General features: G+C 47.0%; 1 protein-coding gene across 4 annotated transcripts in view; it reads left to right on the forward strand.

Annotated features, from left to right (window-relative positions):
- LEPR (leptin receptor) overlaps positions 1-16906 on the forward strand; it is a 35303-nt gene extending 18397 nt beyond the window's left edge. For 3 of the 4 annotated variants that reach the window (XM_051625488.1, XM_051625487.1, XM_051625489.1), the window contains 10 exons: positions 2653-2852; positions 4881-5029; positions 5251-5407; positions 5496-5578; positions 6583-6799; positions 7908-8090; positions 8647-8742; positions 9290-9392; positions 10072-10147; positions 13487-16906. In XM_051625488.1, the coding sequence (XP_051481448.1) occupies positions 2653-2852; positions 4881-5029; positions 5251-5407; positions 5496-5578; positions 6583-6799; positions 7908-8090; positions 8647-8742; positions 9290-9392; positions 10072-10147; positions 13487-14308 (2086 nt within the window). In that variant the 3' untranslated portion in view covers positions 14309-16906. Of the gene's footprint in view, positions 1-2652; positions 2853-4880; positions 5030-5250; positions 5408-5495; positions 5579-6582; positions 6800-7907; positions 8091-8646; positions 8743-9289; positions 9393-10071; positions 10148-10618; positions 11110-13486 lie in introns of those variants that run through there. The other variant, XM_051625490.1, reaches the window with a different exon arrangement.
- Positions 16907-18739: the final 1833 nt, after the last annotated feature.

Genomic DNA, 18739 nt, shown 5'->3' on the forward strand with positions numbered 1-18739 from the left:
AAGGGTTCTGATGGCATTATCAGACGTGCTCTTTTTCTCTAAGCTGGACTTATTCCCAGCAGGAATTCCAGAGTAATTAACTACATGTGCAGAAAGGGGTCCATAGATACTTGAGTATGTAACATGGATTCCATTCACCTTGTTTTCCAGCATCTGCAAAACCTGTAGATGCAGATTGGAAGCAGTTCTCTTAAAGCAAATGTGTTTGCTTGGATCAGTTACAAAAATTATCCTTCCAGTTGCTTGTATCTACCAATTTTAAGGAAATAAGAGAAAACCAAACCCCATTCCCAGTGAGAGGCTGTAGGACCTCTGCCCTTGGAGACTTTCAGCTCCTGACTGGACAGAACCCTGGTCAGCTTCCTCTGTCTTTGAATTTAATCCTGCTTTGAGTTGGAGGTAGGACTTGAGAACTCTTGAGATCTCTATTCAGTCTTTGATTTTTCTATAGTTCTGTATCTGAAGGGCCTCCAGGAAAGCTGGGGAGGAACTTTTGAGAAGGGCTTGTAGCAAGGGGACAAGGAGTAATGGGTCAAAACTGGAAGAGGGGAGATTTAGGTTGGACATGAGGAGGAAATTCTTTAGTGTGGGGGTGGTGAGAGCCTGGCCCAGGTTGCCCAGAGAAGCTGTGGCTGCCCCATCCCTGGCAGTGTTGAAGGGCAGGTTGGATGGGGCTTGGAGCAACCTGGGCTGCTGGGAGGTGTCCCTGCCCATGCAGGGGGTGGGACTGGATGATCTTGAAGGTCCCTTCCAACCCAAACCAGTCTATGATCTTTTTTCCTATATACAGACAGTGGGTAAAAATACAGGGATGGAATTGAATTAATTCAAAACAGAAAAAAATCTTGCTTATAAAGAGAGAATCAAATCTTAGTTCATAAAGGGAATATGGCTTTATGAAGGTACCATCTTTGGTGGCTGGAGCAGTTCCTAGTTTTCATGGGTTTGGCCTGGTGTTTTCAGATAGTTGGCTTAATTTTGTCTGTCTTTTGGACAGGGCAGGAGGGCTGGGGTGTGGAGCAAACACCCAGTTGTTTACAAAATACAAAACTGATTATTAAATCAGAGCTAGGATCATCCTGATCTTCATTCCCATGCACAAATATTGCCTGTGTCGGATAGGATTGTTTTACCAGAAAACGAAAAAATCCCTTTGAGTTACTAATCTGTGGAGCTCGAGACTTTCCTAGAACTGTGCTAGTCTTTATACAAACAAGACAGACAGACAGACAACCCTTCCTGAGGAAAAAAAAAAAATCTTTAGTTTCACTGCTCTGCTGGACTGGACATGCAAAAGTTTGGGCAAACAAGCTTAAATCAGCCCTCAGGGCCTAATCCTTTGGAAAACTGGACTGTCCAACTCCGCTGGAGGTGGACTGAAGTTCTGAATTGCTGCAGTACCCAGGTGAATATTTCTGAGGATCTTGTGGACTAAATAACTGAAATGCTTGAGATTTCAAGTGGAGGCTTTTTAGGGCAGGATTAGTGACTAGCTGACTGCTGAGGTGGGTTTTGTTCCAACTGTCTTCACAAATATGAATATAATGAGTGCACTCATTATATTCAGGGAGGGAGCCTGAAATAAAACCCGTGCTGCTCTTGCCATGTTTTTTATATTCCCACTTTTTCACTGTTCAGGTTTAGCTAAAAATGTTATTTTTTTAGTAGGAGGTGTTAATCTGTACATTTACTGCAGTGTTCCTGCTAGATCAAACAGGGAGGCTGAAAATGATTCCCAGATGCTGGTATTTATTCTGATCTTTCTTTGTGTTCTCTTTTTGGGGTGGTTAATATTGAGATTCGAAGGGGAAGAATGATTTAAAAAATGAAGAAATCATAGGGGACTAAAAAGCTGCCCTAAAAGGCATTTAAAAATGTTTGGTTATGAAAAGACCAGTACCATTTGCATAACATTCTCTGGCATATTGGGAACAAAAACCTCAAGAGACCTGATAGCTGCTGACCTGCCTGGCCACTCAGGGCACAGGGCTGAGCTGGGCACGAGCTTGGGGCAAATTCAGAGGAGTCTGAGGACTTTCCATCATGGATAAGATGTCCAGTGCCATTTTATCCAGAGCCCAGCTCTCCTGTCTTCTGCTGCCAGACGTGCTACTGACCCTCTGGGGGATTTTAATGCCACCCTCCAGAATTGGTATTTTTTGGGGGGGTTTCCATCTCCTGGAGACTTCCCTGTGCGTGTCCACTCAGCCCGCCTGGCAGCTTTCCCCTGGACGCCAGTTGGTATTTTGAAAGTCATATTCCTGGCTGGAGGAATTTCTTGGCTGGAGATCTGCCTTGCTCTCTTTGTTGCTAGTACATACCTCTGAACTAACATGATTTCTGAGAACGCAGAGGTGCCTGCTCTTGTTGTACCTGTTTCTTCCTGTTGTTGGTCTCTTACCAAAAGCTTTTGCACTGGGGCGAGTCTTCATGTCCTGCTTTTTTCAGGCCAAGAGCCAAAGCTTGGAGTTTCACTGCAGTGCCATTTATCCATTTAGTGCAGATGCAAGTTGAAGATTCATCCAAATAATCATCAAAACCCCCTAGATGGTTCCAGTGACACCATTTAGTTCCGTTTAGTTCCCCTCAGCAGCTTGTTGTTGCAATGTATTCATGGACTGTTGGTGTTACTGTTCTTTTTTCTCTTTCAAGGAGCAGAATTTATTGTGCTGATTTTCCGAGCACTTCTCCAAAATCAGAGGTGAAGGAATGCAGTTTGCAGAAGAACCATTCCTATGAGTGCACATTTCAGCCTTTTTTTCTCTTATCTGGATATACCATGTGGATAGAGTTTAAGCACTTCCTGGGAACACTTGAGTCCTCACCAACTTGTGTGGTTCCAGCAGATGTGGGTAGGTCCAGATTGGTGCATGGCTTTCTTCACTTGTGACCTTGGATTTCATTCCTTATGTGGTGTAGGTAAAGTACTTCTTCCTAGCATTTTTAATAAATTAGATTGTGGAAACAACATGAAAACATAAGAGCTTTGATACTAAAAGGCATGGGATTAAATGTTATTTCCATGCATTCTGCCAAGCACAGGAGGAAGCTGTAGCTGCAGCTTTAAAATGAAGCATCCAGGTTTGCAAGTTTATCCTTTTGGGTGTTGTGCAGCCTAGAGAAAATGCAAGTATTCTCTTTAAAAAGGCAGTCTTGTTGTTAAGGTTCCTGGTTATCTCATTTTTCTGAAGTCTTTCATTAGCTGTTAAGTTTATGCTTTGATGCAGTGCAGCCCTCTGTGTCTCCCTTGCACAGTTACATTTTCATTTAAAATCATAGTGACCATGAAGGATTTTGCAAAGTGTCTTTTGTGACACTTACTTAAATTTGTGTAAAAGCAAGAGGCAGGAACGGTGTTTGAGTGTTTTGAAACACTGCAAAATGTGCAAAGTCTTGTTGTCTGGTCTGGGACTCGGAGCCTTCATTGGACTTTGTGTTTTTTGGACACAAATGGGAGTGTGTATAGGGAGGAAACAAGGCAGTTGACCCCAGAAGTGCTGTGTGAAGTAAAGCAGAGTAATAAACCAGAGCTATGAGGTGTGGGGGGAAGCAAGTGTGCAGAGACCAAAAATCAAACTAACTCATCCTTTGATGGCAGAGTTTAACTAGAGCAAGTAAAATTGAATGCCACAGGAAGGGAAGGCAAAGTTCAGTGTATTACAGCTGAGTGGGACATGGGAATTATTATTGCTGTTATCACTTTTAATTTGGTGGCCTTGTGGGTTTTGGGATTGCTCCTGTTCTAGTTCAAAGAGGACTCTTTGTGCCTTTTTGACAAGCAGGTTCACTGATGATCAGAGAGCTGTTGGGAGAGTCAGAAAGGAGGGTGGTGTGTGGGATGGCAGGTGGAGATCCTGCACTGCTGCTGCTGGGACAGTTGGCCAAGAGAACCTGGCAGCAGCAGGGTGAGCGTGTGCCCAGCAGGGCTGGGCTCTCCCTTGGCTCTCTGCTCCTGGGCAAGGGTGGTGGCTTTATCCCATGCTGCCCAGGGAGGAAATCTAGCAGAAAGTTAGACATTAGGAGGAAATTCCTCGTTATGAGGGTGGTGAGTTGATGGAACAGAGAAGCTGTGGCTGCCCCATCCCTGGAAGTGTTCAAGGTTGGATGGGGCTTGGAGCAACCTGGTCTGGTTGGAACTGGATGATCTTTGAGGTCCCTTCCAAACCAAAGCAATCTGTGATTCTGTGAATTCTGGCTTATTCAAGTCATCGTTTTAAATAAAAACTTGACCTCCACTGGATGAAAGGTGCTCCGTGTCACAGCAAAACAAAACCTGCTTGTTCTAGCATCACCCAAAATTTAAAGCTTTTTCAATTATTTTTGTTGTTTTCTCCTCACTCACCATCTGATTAGTCAAACCAGATTTTTTATCTAGCTTTGCTTTGTTAACAAACTAGGGGTTTGTGACATTTGTGCTCAGTCTGCTGGAGAAGCCCAATTTTGGTGGAATCTCCTGTCAGTAAAATAAAATCTGAACGTAATATTTCCATTAATTATTGCAAAGTGTCTGTCACCATCCTGTACAGGAGCTGCCTTTCTGGGCCATGTGTGCCATGACTTCCTGCACCCCATTTATTCTGTAAGAAACTTTGATTTGGATACCTCCGCTTCTTCAGATTTTCTGGGGTGGCTTTAGTTTGGGTCAAAACTGGGATGAATTTCCCCTTAGACAAACCCTGCCTGGCTCAGCCAGCAGGGCTTTTGTCTGGAGCAGTGAATTGTTATGTTTGCGCCACGGTCCAGCTTTCCTGGAACAGCAGAGGCCACAACGTGGTACCTGCCAACCTTGGAACAGGAGAAACGAAACCACAGGGGTTGGATTTGATGAGAACTGTCAGTGCAGACATAGGAGTCATTTCTTTTCCCTTTCCATTTTCTAGTAAAGCCGCTTCCTCCCTCCGACGTTGAAGCCGAAATCACCAGGAAGGTTGGGCTGCTGAACGTGAGCTGGACAAACCCAGTATTTACAAACAATGAGCTTACGTTCCAGATTCGGTATGCTGTGAACAGGGGAGAAATTGCATGGGAGGTACTGTCCTTTTGAATCTGGATTGAAGCATGAATCCTTGCAGTGTGGTCATTTAGTGCTCTAGCTGGTTTGGGGGGACTTTGTGGTGTGGGGTGAATCGTGGTTATCAGCATTTCCATTATCCAGCAAAGGAATATTGCTGAATTTTCAGGAATTTGGACTCTACCAGCTGCCTAAACAGCCTTTTGTTCTTACTCTGAGTATTCTGACTTCTGTTCCAGGTGTATGAAGTTTCAAATGTATCAAGATCAGCTGTGATAAAGGTTCAGAAGCTTTGTGTTCAGTACGTTGTCCAGGTGCGGTGCAGGGAGCTGGATGGGTCGGGTTACTGGAGCAACTGGAGCAGAGCAGCCTACACCCTTGTAAGAGACATCAAAGGTATGGGTGCTTCCAGAGCGTGCTCTCATGCTCTGCCCAGTTTCAAGCTGAGGCGTGACACTGTTCTTTCAAAACTGTCATCCTGCAGCTCCCTTACACGGTCCTGAATTCTGGAGAACCATCACTGAAGATCCAGCAAGGGGGCAGAAGAACGTTACACTCCTGTGGGAGGTGAGAGCCATTACATTTTGTTCTTTCACTTTGATCCATCCAAAAAAACCGTTGGTAGAATTGCCAAAAAGGGAGTATGAGAACCACACACTGCCCTGGGAGGGAAACTTGGGCAGTTGCTGTTTATGGGGCTTGAGAACTGGAAGAGGAGAGATGGAGATGAGGTCTTAGGAAGAAGCTCTTCCCTGCGAGGGTGGTGAGACCCTGGCCCGGGTTGCCCAGAGAAGCTGTGGCTGCCCCATCCCTGGAATTGTTCAAAGGCGGGTTGGATGGGGCTCTGAGCAGCCTAGTCTGGTGGGAGGTGTCCCTGCCCAGACAGAGGGGCCAGGGGGAACTGACTGAGCTGTAAGGTCCCTCCCAACCCCAACCAGTCTGGGATTCTGTGGTTCTGTGACTTGGAGGTCGCAGTCAGAGACTTACTGTTTGTTCTCAGAATAACATGGGATCAGAGATTGTCAGTTACAATGAGAGGTGCAGTTTTCAGCTGCCAAGCTCTGCTGGCCACGACCTCAGAGCAGAGTGTGTCCCTGGCTCCTGGGCAGCTGCCTGTACACACACCACTGCAACTGGTGTAAACTGGGCAAAGCGACAGGAAGAGGTTAATGCAGAACAGGTTGGGGAGGTGAAAAGTACCTCAGTGGCTGCCCACTCCTGTTTGCCCACGTTCAATGTGTAAGCAGTCATCTGGGCTGGTTTTTCAATCCTGAAAAATACTGAGGTAAACCAGGGAGTTCCTGCAGGAGCCTGGCACCTGTGTTCCCTGTGCCCCCTGCCCACCCTCCAGCGGGAGCGCGGCCGGGGCTGCGGCAGCTCGCGGGGAGGCGGAGAGGAAGGCTGCAAATGGACTCTCTTGCCTTTGCTGAAGGGACAGCAGCCAGCCTGCAGAAGGTCTTTATTGGGTGATGTTTTCTTAAAAGTGGAACAGGACCTTCTGCCCAAACAGGGTTTGGTTTTGAAACCAAAGACTGGGGGAGGAATGAATGCATTGCCACTGTTTGCTGCAGCCGCTGGTGGAGAATCGCTCGCTGTGCAGCGTGAGCCGCTACGTTGTCAAGCATCAGACAGCAGCAAACACCTCCTGGTCAGAGGATGTTGGGAACGGCACGACCTGCTCCTTCCTGTGGACTGAACACACACACACCGTTACGGTTTTAGCCATGAATTCCATCGGAGTTTCTTCCATGAATTATAACTTAACTCTGTCACAACAAATGAGCACAGGTAGGAACACCGAACCGTAACCGTTCTGAGATGTGGGAAATGCCAAGAACCTTTGTGGTGCTTTTGGACAAAGCTTTCTTGGTTATAAAATTCCCTTAGTTAGAGTAAAAAATGTTTTATGATGATGCATGCAGTTCTAAATGGGAAACAGATTCAGTATCTCACCAGCAGAGCTGTTTGAAAAATGAGATTTCCATCCCATGACAATCTCGATGATCTTTGGGTTGGGAAAAGAGTTGTCTTGCACTTCCCTCCACAGACAGAATATGAAGTGATTCATCAAAGAAATAGCAAATCTTCCTGTAGAACTGATCTTTCATCTACTTTGTCTCAAGAACACCCAGCATTCCTGCTAGGGAATGTTTTCTTGTTTCCAAACTGAAATATGGTCTTGCTGCTCACCTGGTGGGCTGCCAGAGTACATAGTTTTCAGAGGTTTGGCTCCACTTCCTAAGCAGCCTCTGTTGATTTGGCCACACTCTGCTTTATTAGTAAAATAAAGGCTATATGGCTTCTGAATCCTTCAACTGCCCAACATTCATATGCAAATACACACTGTGGGAAGCATTACTGCAATCTATTCCTAGAACTTTACTGCTCTCATGCCACTTTAAAAGGATTTCTGTAGATCAAGTGCTTCCTGATACTGTGTGTAAGGGTATTCTGGAAGCCCTTTTGTCCACCTGGTCTGTGATCCTGGTGTATTACTTGGGAGAGATTTAATAGGACTGAGCTTACAGGCTCTCCATGCATGCTTTACTAGCTGCATGTTGACAGTTTAGTTGTTGTTGGTAATTTTTTGGCTAAGGAGTGGTAATTAAGGAGGTGCACATGAGAATCAGAGGATTTTTTTTTTGGTAAGAAACTTGATCTATTTAGTGTTTGGAAGAGCTGATGTAAACCAAGCTTTGCTGGCCTAGAGAGAGAGAAATGTGTTTGCTTATGTGAACTGAAGGCTTTGTGATACAGAAGATAAGAACTGAACAAGTAAATTACAAAGTGCTGAAGCTGTAGCAGTCACTTGTGTGTGGGTAACAGCTCCCCTGCTCCCCCAGCTCTCCCCTTGCCTCTGAGCTCCTGTAACTCTGTTCTCTCCTTGTCCCACCAGTGGATGCTGTGCAGTCTCTTCATGCCTACCCCGTGAACAGCACGTGTGTGGTTTTGATGTGGGTGCTTTCACCTCAAACGTATGTGATAACATCTTTTATCATTGAGTGGAAGAACCTTAACAAAGAGGAGGAGATGAAGTGGGTGCGAGTTCCTCCCAATATTAGGAAATATTATCTTTATGGTGAGTGTGCACTTGAAAAGTGACACAGTAAATTAATTTGTAAGGGAACAGCAAAACATGGAATTACTGAGCTCTCAGATCCCTCCTTCCCCCTCTCTGTTTCTGATGACTTTTATGGTTGGGACCAGTGGAACAATTCCTGATTATCATTAGAGGATTGACTGTTGCATTAATAATCAGGTTAAGGAAGAATGAAGCTCTGGAGTTTGTTCATATTTTGGCAATACAATCAAATTAGTTCTGGAATATTGAGTACACCAGCTAATTATCTAAGTTAATGCATGCATTCCATTTGCATCTTGGCTTTAATCTTAGGAATTTTTTATAATAGCTCCATAAAGGTGTTAATTCCATGACAGAATAATGCTAGATTATCCAGCATAGATTAATAGTTTTAATCTTCTGCTACTAATGGATCTATCTATAAAAGATGGCTTTAATTATTCCCCTCCCTGGGCTGATCTGAACTCTGATACTTGACCAGAGCCTCTGTGGAGGGAATTGTTTAAAAGGAGAATCAGAGTTTGGATTCAGAAGGCTGATTTCCTCTTTGCAGATCACTTTATTCTGATTGAGAAGTACCAGTTCAGCCTGTACCCTGTGTTTGCTGGGGGAGTTGGCAAGTCCAGAGCGACGGATCAGTTTGCCAAAGGTGACTTAACAGGATCTTTCTCCCTGTTGTTCATGAAATAGGAGCTCATCAAAGTAAACCTTAAATGCAGGAGAAGTCTGGATCTTTAGAAACAAAACAAAACAAAAAGTCAGTAGTAAAGTAATATAACTATAAGCAGTGATCCTAACTTCAGTTGCTTTAATTTGAAAGCTTTGTGGGATGGGTTGAGTGAGGGGCCTGAATTCCCATACTCAACAGTGTGGACTTAACAGCTGAGATCCCAGCTCCCTGTGCTTCTTCATTCTCCACTTGTGGACTTTTATTTCATAAGCTCTGATTTGTTTTCTTCATAGCAAGGGAGCAGTGGGCACCTCCCACAAGGATGGAGGAGTCACCTCAGTATTAAAAATAATCCCTTTTTCTCTGTTCTCAAGGTAAAGGTTTGTTGATGTGCAATAAAACTGTTTATCAAGTTTTTTTGTGTGTCTTTAAGCTGTTGTTTCTACGAGGTGTCATTTCCCTGTTGCAAACTAGTTGTTCACTAATGATTTTACTGCATTTTTATCCAAATTCCTTCTATTTCCAGGTGGATATGAAAGTGAGAATAATGCCAACCTCTATATGGTTCTGCCAATAGTTCTTTCAACCTCAGTTTTGCTGCTGGGAGCATTGCTGGTTTCACACCAAAGGTCAGTTGTTCCTTGGCACAGGGAAAGTCCCAGAAGGTGTTCAGAAGAAGGTGATGCAGCTTAGATGCTGCCTGTCTGCTGAACTGCTGGGCAGGGTCTTTCTGGGGGAGGCTGGGAATGAATTTGATCATCTATTTGATGTGCTGTATAAAAGGCAGGAGACTCTCTGGGATACAGCACCAAGATTTAAAGTGTCTTGAGTGCACGGGCTTGTTCCTGTGTGCAGATCAGGCTGTGGCCCCTTGGGCTCTGGTGTCCTTGCACTCAGATGGTGAAGTCTCTCTTCAGCCTTCACCTCTGCTGATTAGTGGGCAGGTTAACAAGTGGTGTGTCCTTTGAGGTTGTTCCATGTTTAATTGTCACCACAAACTAAGGTCTGAAGTAAAAGCCAGTTGAAAAAAGTCCCTCTGAGTTTGGTGGAAGGTGGGTTGGGGTCATGTTCAGCACAGGCTGCCTTGCACCTTTGGTTCTTTGCAAAACTGCCCCCTGGTATGTCACTCCTTTCTTTCTTTTTTCTGTGACACTTTGGCCATCTATCATATCCAGAGTGATTGTTTCATTGTCATAGTGCTGTGGATAAATAAAACTGCAGAGTTTCTTTTCTGACATAGCAGAGGTGAGTGACAGCAGCATGGAATGTATGAACAGTACCAACTCCAGCATTTACCTCGTATTTCAGAATGAAGAGGCTGTTTTGGGAAGATGTTCCAAACCCCAAGAACTGCTCCTGGGCCCAAGGTGTTAGTTTCCAGAAGGTGTGTATTGCCCTGGTGATGCTTCTTCCCCCACCCCAGGGTCCTGACTGCTCTTGGCTCAGTACTGGACCCTGTGAAATGGGCCAGGAGCAGAGACACCTCTTTGGAGGGTTAATTGCTTGTATAACCCTGGAGGTGGTGTCCTTGTGGACTCAGGGAGAGCCACCTGTGTATCAAAGGCCAACACCTTTGCTGGGGTGAACTGCCTTCCTGCTGGGCATGTGAATTGGGGCCCGAGACCTGATGAGCTGTGACAAGTAGGATTCATAATGTTGACTTGGCCATTTTGCACCAGCAAAGTTTCTCAAGGTCCCAGAGTTTGAGAGTGCAATCATAGAGACAAGAACCTAAATTCAAGCCTGTTGTTGCTGAAAGAAAGAGCATCTAGCAGCAGAGGATTTTTCAGGTGTGTAATTTACATTCCTAGTGAAGGTTTCTTTTTTCGTCTTCTATTTTATTTCATTTCAACAGAGAATGGACATTCTTTGGAGTCTGATCATGGTCACTGCCTGCTGAACCATTGGGCCAGCTCCCAGGCCCCTGGGCAGAGTGGTTAGATGTTTCTGTTTCTCTTCAGGAGACAGGAAGCACAGATTCAAGACAATGCTGATTTGTTTAAATACAGTGAATCCTGGAAGTAGCTCTGTCAAAAATCTACAAAGCCCTCACAAAAATTAGGAGCAAGTGCTGTGTTCCAGACCAAAACTTGGTTTATCACTTGCTCAGGCAGATCTTAGAGCACCTTCCAGTGCCTGAGGGGGCTCCAGAAAAACTGGAGAGGGACTTTGGACAAGGGCAGGGAGTGAGAGGATGAAGAGGAATGGATCAAAACTGGAAGAGGGGAGATTTAGGTGAGACATGAGGAGGAAATTCTTTGCTGTGAGGCTGGTGAGACCCTGGCCCGGGTTGCCCAGGGCAGCTGTGGCTGCCCCATCCCTGGCAGTGTTGAAGGGCAGGTTGGATGGGGCTCGGAGCAGCCTGGTCTGGTGGGAGGTGTCCCTGCCCAGGCAGGGGGTTTGGGGCTGGATGATCTTTAAGGTCCCTTCCAACCCATTCCATGATTCTCTGATTTATAGAGGAGTATTTTATCCTTATGTTGTTCACAGCAGAGGAGCTTCAAATCCTCATCTAACACAGACAATCTTGCACCTAGACTCCATCTCTCAAGCCTTTACATGTATGTGTAATGTCAAAATAATAAAAATTCCTCTTAATTGCTGAATGAAGTAGTAAATGAAATAAAAAAAGCTTTAGGGTTCTAATGTTGAGAAAACTGCTTGAGCATGATTCAAATATTCCACAGGGAAGTTAGTATTAATTCTGCAAATGCTCATGCATGTCTCAGTGACCCTGCTATGTCCCTGGGGTTATTTGCAATGTGTAAAATTAAATATACATGGAAGTCAAACTCTGGCCATGGCAGAACTAGGCCAGCAGCACATTTTGATAGGTCTGTGTGTAGCAGCTGGAGTGCAAGGGAATTCTGACTTTAACCTTTCTCAGGTTTGGTACCTGGTTTCCAGCTCAGATTTAGCCTGTTGCTTGTGAGACAAATAAACCCTAGAGTGAGCAGGAAGTCAAAACACATTGCTTGGAATTCCTTGGTTCTTTAGATCCCATTTCATCTGCTCAGCAGAGTTTGGGAACTGGGGACCTGTGACCTTGACTTTTCTCCTGAGTTTTCTGCAGCTGCTTTGTTGTTTAACACCACTGGTGCCCAACTTACAGCAGGTGTGCAAGTTCTGTGGAAATTCAGTGTTCCTGAGCTTTCCTCTGGAATTGGCAGGCAGGTTTGTGTTGCCTCAGGACGTTGGGTTATGCATTGTATTTGATTAAACATCTGAGGTGTTCTAGGAAGTGCTGCCTGAGCTGACAGATGGTGGCCTTTGCCAAGCAACATGTCTGTGTGCTGTGTTCCATCTCTGCAGGCAATATGATCTGCATGTTTTCTGGGGCACCCACCTGCATTTATCAGAGCAGATTCTGGGGCCAGGGAGCAGGCAGGGTTTGAAGGAACCATCTTCTGTGCAGGATAAACCAGCTGCTGGTTGAGAAGGGCAGAGGTAGCAGGAGGTGACAGAGTTTGTTGGTTGTTCAAAATCTTCCTGATAATAGATGGGTCCCTTCCAAGCCAGCATACTCTGTGATTTTTTGATTCTGTGTCACCTGTTTGAAAATGCCCCCGTGGCTGGTACAGAGTGGCTGGAGTGACAGAGCAAACCTGTGAGAGGGAAGGGACTTCCCAGGTCAGTTACTAGGGCCTGATGGCTGCAGTGTAGGAGCAGCCCACAGCTCTTTGCAGTAGCTGCTTGATTTAAAGTGCAATGATTGAGATTATTTTGAAGACTAGGAGGGATTTGGGTGTGCAGGTTGGTTTCAGTGTGGGAAGGTGATGGGGCTTGTGTGGGGCAAGTAGAAAGCAGCTGGAAACCTGCTCACCAGCTTGGCCACCAGGGCACAGACATCCCTGCAGCTGGTGAGACTGAGGCAGGAGCTGAAGATGTGCACGTCTCTGTATCCTTGCTGTAATTGTAGCCTAGCCTCAGTGTTTTGACATGTTCCTGGTTGTTTTGGCAGCTTTCCTGCTGTGAGAGACGGTTTGCTGCTACACACAAGATCTGTTTGTATCTGTTTGTTTTGTCTTGGATTCATTAGGAAATGTGTGTTTCTCGAGTGAGTTTTCCTTTGCAGCTGGGAGTTCTGGTTCTGCTGTCAGTTCATCCCACTCTGTATTTGAGGTGCATCTACACCAGGCACAGCAAAGCATCCCCCACTCCAAAATAAACCCGTTTCTCTTCATGGAGTTGAAACATACAGCTGCTGTGCAGGTGGGAATGCTCTAAAAATACTGCAGAAAAGCTGAAATGGCCCCTAAATAATACAATCCTAGCAGGGAAAGTTAGTTTAGTTGACATGAAGACTATTAAGTCTGTTGTTTATGCAGTCTAAATTAAAAAAAAAGGGCATCTAAGGCTGCAAGACCTTTGTCTTGCAAAGCACTCGTGTCTCTTTTTAATGGTATTTGCATTTTATTATTCTTGATATGAATGGGACCATTCAGCTGCTTCCATCTCAGCTGAAGTGACCCCCTGGCTGGAGTGCTGAGCCCCTCACTGAACCCTTGCTCTGCAGCCCTTCCCACATGAGCAGGTCCTCACTTGTCTTGTCCCTCAAGTCTTCACCTACACACAAAGAGGAAATGTGCTTTGGAGGATTTTCAACAAAACACTGTCCCTAGAACTGTGGGGGTTTTGTCTGTGATCCTTCAAATCAGGAGCTTCACACTCCAATCAAGCTGTGAAATAATAGCTGAGCGTGAAAATCTCTCTTTTCTTCTAGCCTGAAACTTTTGAGCATCTTCTGATCAAGCACCCTGAAGCCATGTCATTTGAGCCTCTTCTTCTGGAACCAGAAATAGTGCTGGAAGACATCAGTGTCACTGAAGTGTTGAGAAAAGACACACCAGATTTTTTGGCAATGGATTCCATGTTTCCAAAAATTCAGGACTCGGAGCGTGACTCCGCTTGCTCCAGCAGCCATTTCAACAGCAGCAGCTTCTCGGAGCTCTCCCAGGATGATGGAACCAGTGGAGACATCTCCAGGCAGACAGATATTAAATATGCAGCTGTTATCAGTCACTCTGGATCCAGCGGGCTTTGTGAACAGCAGATGAACCCAAGGAGTTGTTTTGATAGATGCCTCTTGGCTGAAGATTCCTTGGGTACAGGCAGCTTCTCGAGTAGCTCCTGGGAGGTGGGGAATGGGACATTCCTGGTGCTGCCTGACCCTCCTGGCAGGCAGCCCAGCAAGACTCTTTCCCTGGTTTCTTCAGAGGGATTTTCAGAGCCTTCAGATCAGGGCGACACTTTCCCAGGAGGAGACAGTCCTGAGAGGAGCCTGTATTACCTCGGGATAACATCCCTGGAAAAAAGAGAGAGGGACATTTTCTGGACAGACAGCTCCAGGCTGCTGTGTCAGTTCCACACAGCCCAGCTGCTGGCAGAGGGGGGTGCTCTCCAGCACTCCCCACCTCATTTAAACACCTTCCTCCAAAGCAGCCTGCAGTATAAAGCTGTGGTGCCCTACGTGCCACAGTTTCAGATGGCTGCTGCCAAGGGGCAGGAGACCACAGAGAAAGCCTCAGAAGTCATGGCTCCATAACTGGTCTCCTTCAGGGTTTTGTTGGCCTGGATACGTTCCCCTGTTTTCCCTCTCCTGACTTACTTTTGGGAGCTCCCCTGTTTTGGAGCTGGGTAACTGGTTCTATATCTGAGTGCCAGGATTTTTGTAGGAAGAAATTCCATTTCTCGACCTAATTTTCCAGATGTGGGGCCTTCCTCTAGGGAACTGCACTCAAATTAGCCTCTAATGCCAAAGTCTCTCTTGTTGGTGCCTGTTTGGGCTAAGTCTGAGCACTTGAAATTGCCCCCCGTGCCGTGGGTGTTCAGGTGAAGGGAGGAGGTCGAGGCACAGCCTGTGCTCATGCTCTGTGTGTGCTTCTGCTCCTCAAACACATCACCAAACCGTGTGGAAAGAGCCTGTCCTTGGTTTGGGGCTTGTTTGGGGACCCAAGGTTGGGAGAGAAAGGAGTGGCCTAATATGTAGATGGCAATATGTACCTGGGTGGTGTTTTGGGGGAGAAAAGCTTGGACAACCTTGGAAGAGGGGAGATTTAGGTGAGACATGAGGAGGAAGTTCTTTAGTATGAGGGTGGTGAGACCTTGGCCCAGGCTGCCCAGAGAAGCTGTGGCTGCCCCATCCCTGGCAGTGTTGAAGGGCAGGTTGGATGGGGCTTGGAGCAACCTGGGCTGGTGGGAGGTGTCCCTGCCCATGCAGGGGGGTTGGAACTGGATGATGTTAAAGGTCCCTTCCAACCCAAACCAGTCTGGGATTCTAGGAATGTGGCTTTTCCCTGGGAATGATGTGAGGGACAGACTGAGTTGACCTGGATGTGGTGCAGCCACTGGGCTCTCAGGACTGGCCAGGTCTTTGTGCACAGGGATCCACTGGGACTGGTGGGACATGGATCTGCTGTACAAATACCAAAATACATTTGTTAGGCTTTTTTTTCCCCTCCAAACCCATGATGGATTCTTAGTTCCCTGACATCGTGTTGAACTGAGCCTGTGGCTGCACAGGTGATCCACAGGAGAAAGCAGCAGGACCTGGTACTTCAGCTGGTGAAAGGGAGGCCCTGACCAATGGCAGCAAACTTGTGGCTGCTGTTAGGGAGTTTCTTTTATATTAAAATTAAAATATGGCTCAAAGAGCTGTGGGAGAGGCTGGGAGGTCAGAGATGTACTGATAAAACAGTCCCTGAGGAGGTGCCTGTTCCAGCAGCTAAAGGCTTATGTTACTGCAGGAGGAGAATCAAAATCCCTGTGGCTGGGTTAACTGTGAGGTGTTACTTGGATAAAATTAAGTACTTGGGAGTAAAATGGCCACATTTTTGTTGCTGGACAGGAGATGGATGGCACTGCTGTAAAACTGACATCTCTTCCAAACCCCTCTCCTGAGAGCCCCCGATGGAAAAGGCAGGAGTTTGATCCAAAGCTCCTGTATTTGGGTTCAGTTTGTCTCCACTGAAAAGCTTCAGATGGGAGGAAAACTAGCTCTGGCATCTCAGCTGTATTTCTGGGATAAGAAGGGAAAGAAACCCCCACTAATCTGCAAGCCAAAGATATTTTTTCTACTTCATAGTTGGTAAATATTTTTGTATATCTGCCTTTTCCAAGACCTGTTTGGAGGCACTCAGCAAGCAACTCCATGGTGTATTCCAGAGCTGAGGTGATATCAGACTCTGTGTAGGCAATTAAAAACAAAAGGGCAAAGCCCAGCAACAATAGCAAATGGCAGGAGAGATGTGGAGAGAGTTTAATATCTTAGGGATAAGAAAGCCTGTGGGGCAGAAGGGACCCAAGCAAGTATTTATCTGCACTTTGAATTTAAGATGAGCTTTACCAAAAACAACCCTTTTCCTCACCAAGCTGCTGCCCTGGCCCTTGCTGGGGGTCTCTGTTTCTGCATGTTGAGTCTGACACATCATCTAATGTCCTGCTTTCAGAAATGTTACGTGTGGTGGGCATTAAAACATTTTTTGTGTAAGTCTCCAAAAGTCCTTGTCACTTGAAAATGGGATTGAAGGCTGCAGGGACAAAGCTGAAGTGCTGGAAGGGTTCCTGGAAGGCTGTGATCAGCACCCAGGGGAATGCTGACCTCAGGATTTGGCTGAGAAAACAGAAATCCACTTCTGCTGGCAGGTGAACTTGACGTGGCACAACCTGCAGGGTCCCAGGAGTGCCTGGGGACCAGGCTGGGCTGTTGGATTCTGCCTCTCCTGGTGGTTTATCCACTGGATCCAACATCCCCTCGAGTCTGACACTGGGAGAGGCTCCTGCAGGTTGGCTGTCCACCCCCCCAGCTGACACCACAGGGATCCCTGCACTGAATTTGGGGTGGAACACGTCAGCTCCTGCCCATCGACCTCCTCCTGCCAGCCTGGGCTGGGACCTGACCTGTTGAAGTGCAGCTTTGTGACAGCAGCCACAGCCTACCCGTGTCACCTGCTGGGGGGAGGACAGTCCCCTCCGTGCCCCTGCAGCACTCCCATCTGCTGGAACTTCTTGCTGGTGGGAAGGGGAGTGCAGTTCTCTGGGGATGAGGTTTGGATTTCTTTAATTACTCTGTCCAGAAAAATTCTTTAGCTGCATTTTGAAGATCCTTTTTTTCTGAAGAAAGGAAAAGCTCACATTGATTTTTACTATACAAAGTCCTTCTCCGTAACTCTGTAAGGACAGGAGTACCTTGGCAATGATGAGCTGAGGCAACCAGCAAAGGCTTTCCTGGGAAGGTGGGAAAATAGGGGAGTTCATCCTTTGTCCCCTGTCCCACAGGACTCTTGCTGTGAGGGCTGCTCTCTTAAAAAAGTAATGCAGGACATCTTCCCTTGGTGGGAGTTGCAGAGATCCAGATGTTGCCACCTTTGGGAGTCCAGCCTGTCCTCCTGCCTGCCCCTCTGCCATCCCAACCACAGTGTTTTGCTACCAGCCAGGGCAAGTGGTGCTCCTTACAAAACCAAATCTCTTCTGCTTCAGCAGAAAGAAAAGATTTTAAGTATAATTATTGCAGAACCAAGCACTTTAATCCCTCAGTGTAGGGAGAGAAGCAGCCTCCCACACCACAGCTCCCATCCCTGGGTTTCTGATTGCACAGGTCAGCCCAGGTCCCAGCCCCCACTGAAGGGCAGGACACGGTTGGAGGAGTTGATTCAATAAAGACTTCCTGGCATTTTAATCCATATCAAATGGACATTCAATGCCCCTCTTCACCTTTCCTCCCTTTCGTATAAAGCCAAAATCAGCATATCCTGGATCCACCATCTGCTCCCTCTGCCCTGGGCTCCGGTTCCGGTTTCAGCTCCGGCTGCTCCCCCGGCAGCACCTTGGGGAGGGGGGATGAAGAGCAGGGCTCAGATACCACCTGCTTTTCTCAACATTATTCCCCCTCCTCCCCTCAACTTCAGGTCAGTTTGTTTGTTGAACCAAGCTGACCACCCCTACCTGTGCCACCTCAGGTAAGAGCCTTTCGTGCTGTGTTTACAGAGGTCTCCTCCTTTCCTGGGGCAGCCCCAAGGGACTGGTCCCCGGGGTTGGTACGGAGAGGACAAGGGGTAATGGGTTAAAACTGGAAGAGGGGAGATTTAGGTGAGACATGAGGAGGAAATTCTTCACTCTGAGGGTGGTGAGAGCCTGGCCCAGGTTGCCCAGGGAAGCTGTGGCTGCCCCATCCCTAGCAGTGTTGAAGGGCAGGTTGGATGGGGCTGCTGGGAGGTGTCCCTGCCCATGACAAGGGTTGGGACTGGATGGTCTTTAAGGTCCCTTCCAACCCAAACCAGTCTGTGATTCTACGGTCATCGTTTCCTGCTGGTGAGTGTGACTGGAAACACCACTTTTGACCAGTGTCAGAGGAATTTTGTAATTATTTCTGTGATTAAAATGTTTGTTGTTGGTGTCACTGGAGGTGTTTTCCTTCCCTGGTGTGGTGGCCACTCCTGCCCCTGGGGATTTCCTGCTGATGAATTCCAGCAGTGACCTGTGGGGTTTTTTGAACTGGGAAAAATCTGTCGAGTTTCACTGGGCAGTTTGATGGAGCTGGGCCTTGAGGCGACCAGAGTTGCTGTGTCATACATGGCATTTCTGTCACCTGGCTCTGGAAATGGAACACGCTGGTGTCCCCCTGTGTCCTCTGCTCAGAAGAACCCAGGGCAGGTGGCTCTGCTCTTGCTAGGATGTATGATCTGAAGGGTCTTCTCCAATCTAACTGGTTCCATGGTCCTTCTGTGCCCGCAGACACAGCGCTGACTGATGCAGAGAGCAGATCTCTTGCCCTTGTCCCTGCCCAAATCCCTCCTTCCCTGCTGCAGCTGGCACAGCACGTGGGACCTGCTCAACGTCTGCTCTGGATGTGGGAATTTCCTTCCCTGCTTTGGGTGAAATACCGTCCTGTGCTGAGACGCTGGTGGTCTGGCTGACCAAGGCTCTGCTATGAGCAGCTCCCCTGCCCCACAGACACCGAGCTCAGGTCGATCTGGGA

The sequence above is a fragment of the Apus apus genome, chromosome 7 (genome assembly GCF_020740795.1).
Source record: "Apus apus isolate bApuApu2 chromosome 7, bApuApu2.pri.cur, whole genome shotgun sequence".
In the NCBI taxonomy this organism is placed as follows: Eukaryota; Metazoa; Chordata; class Aves; order Apodiformes; family Apodidae; genus Apus; species Apus apus.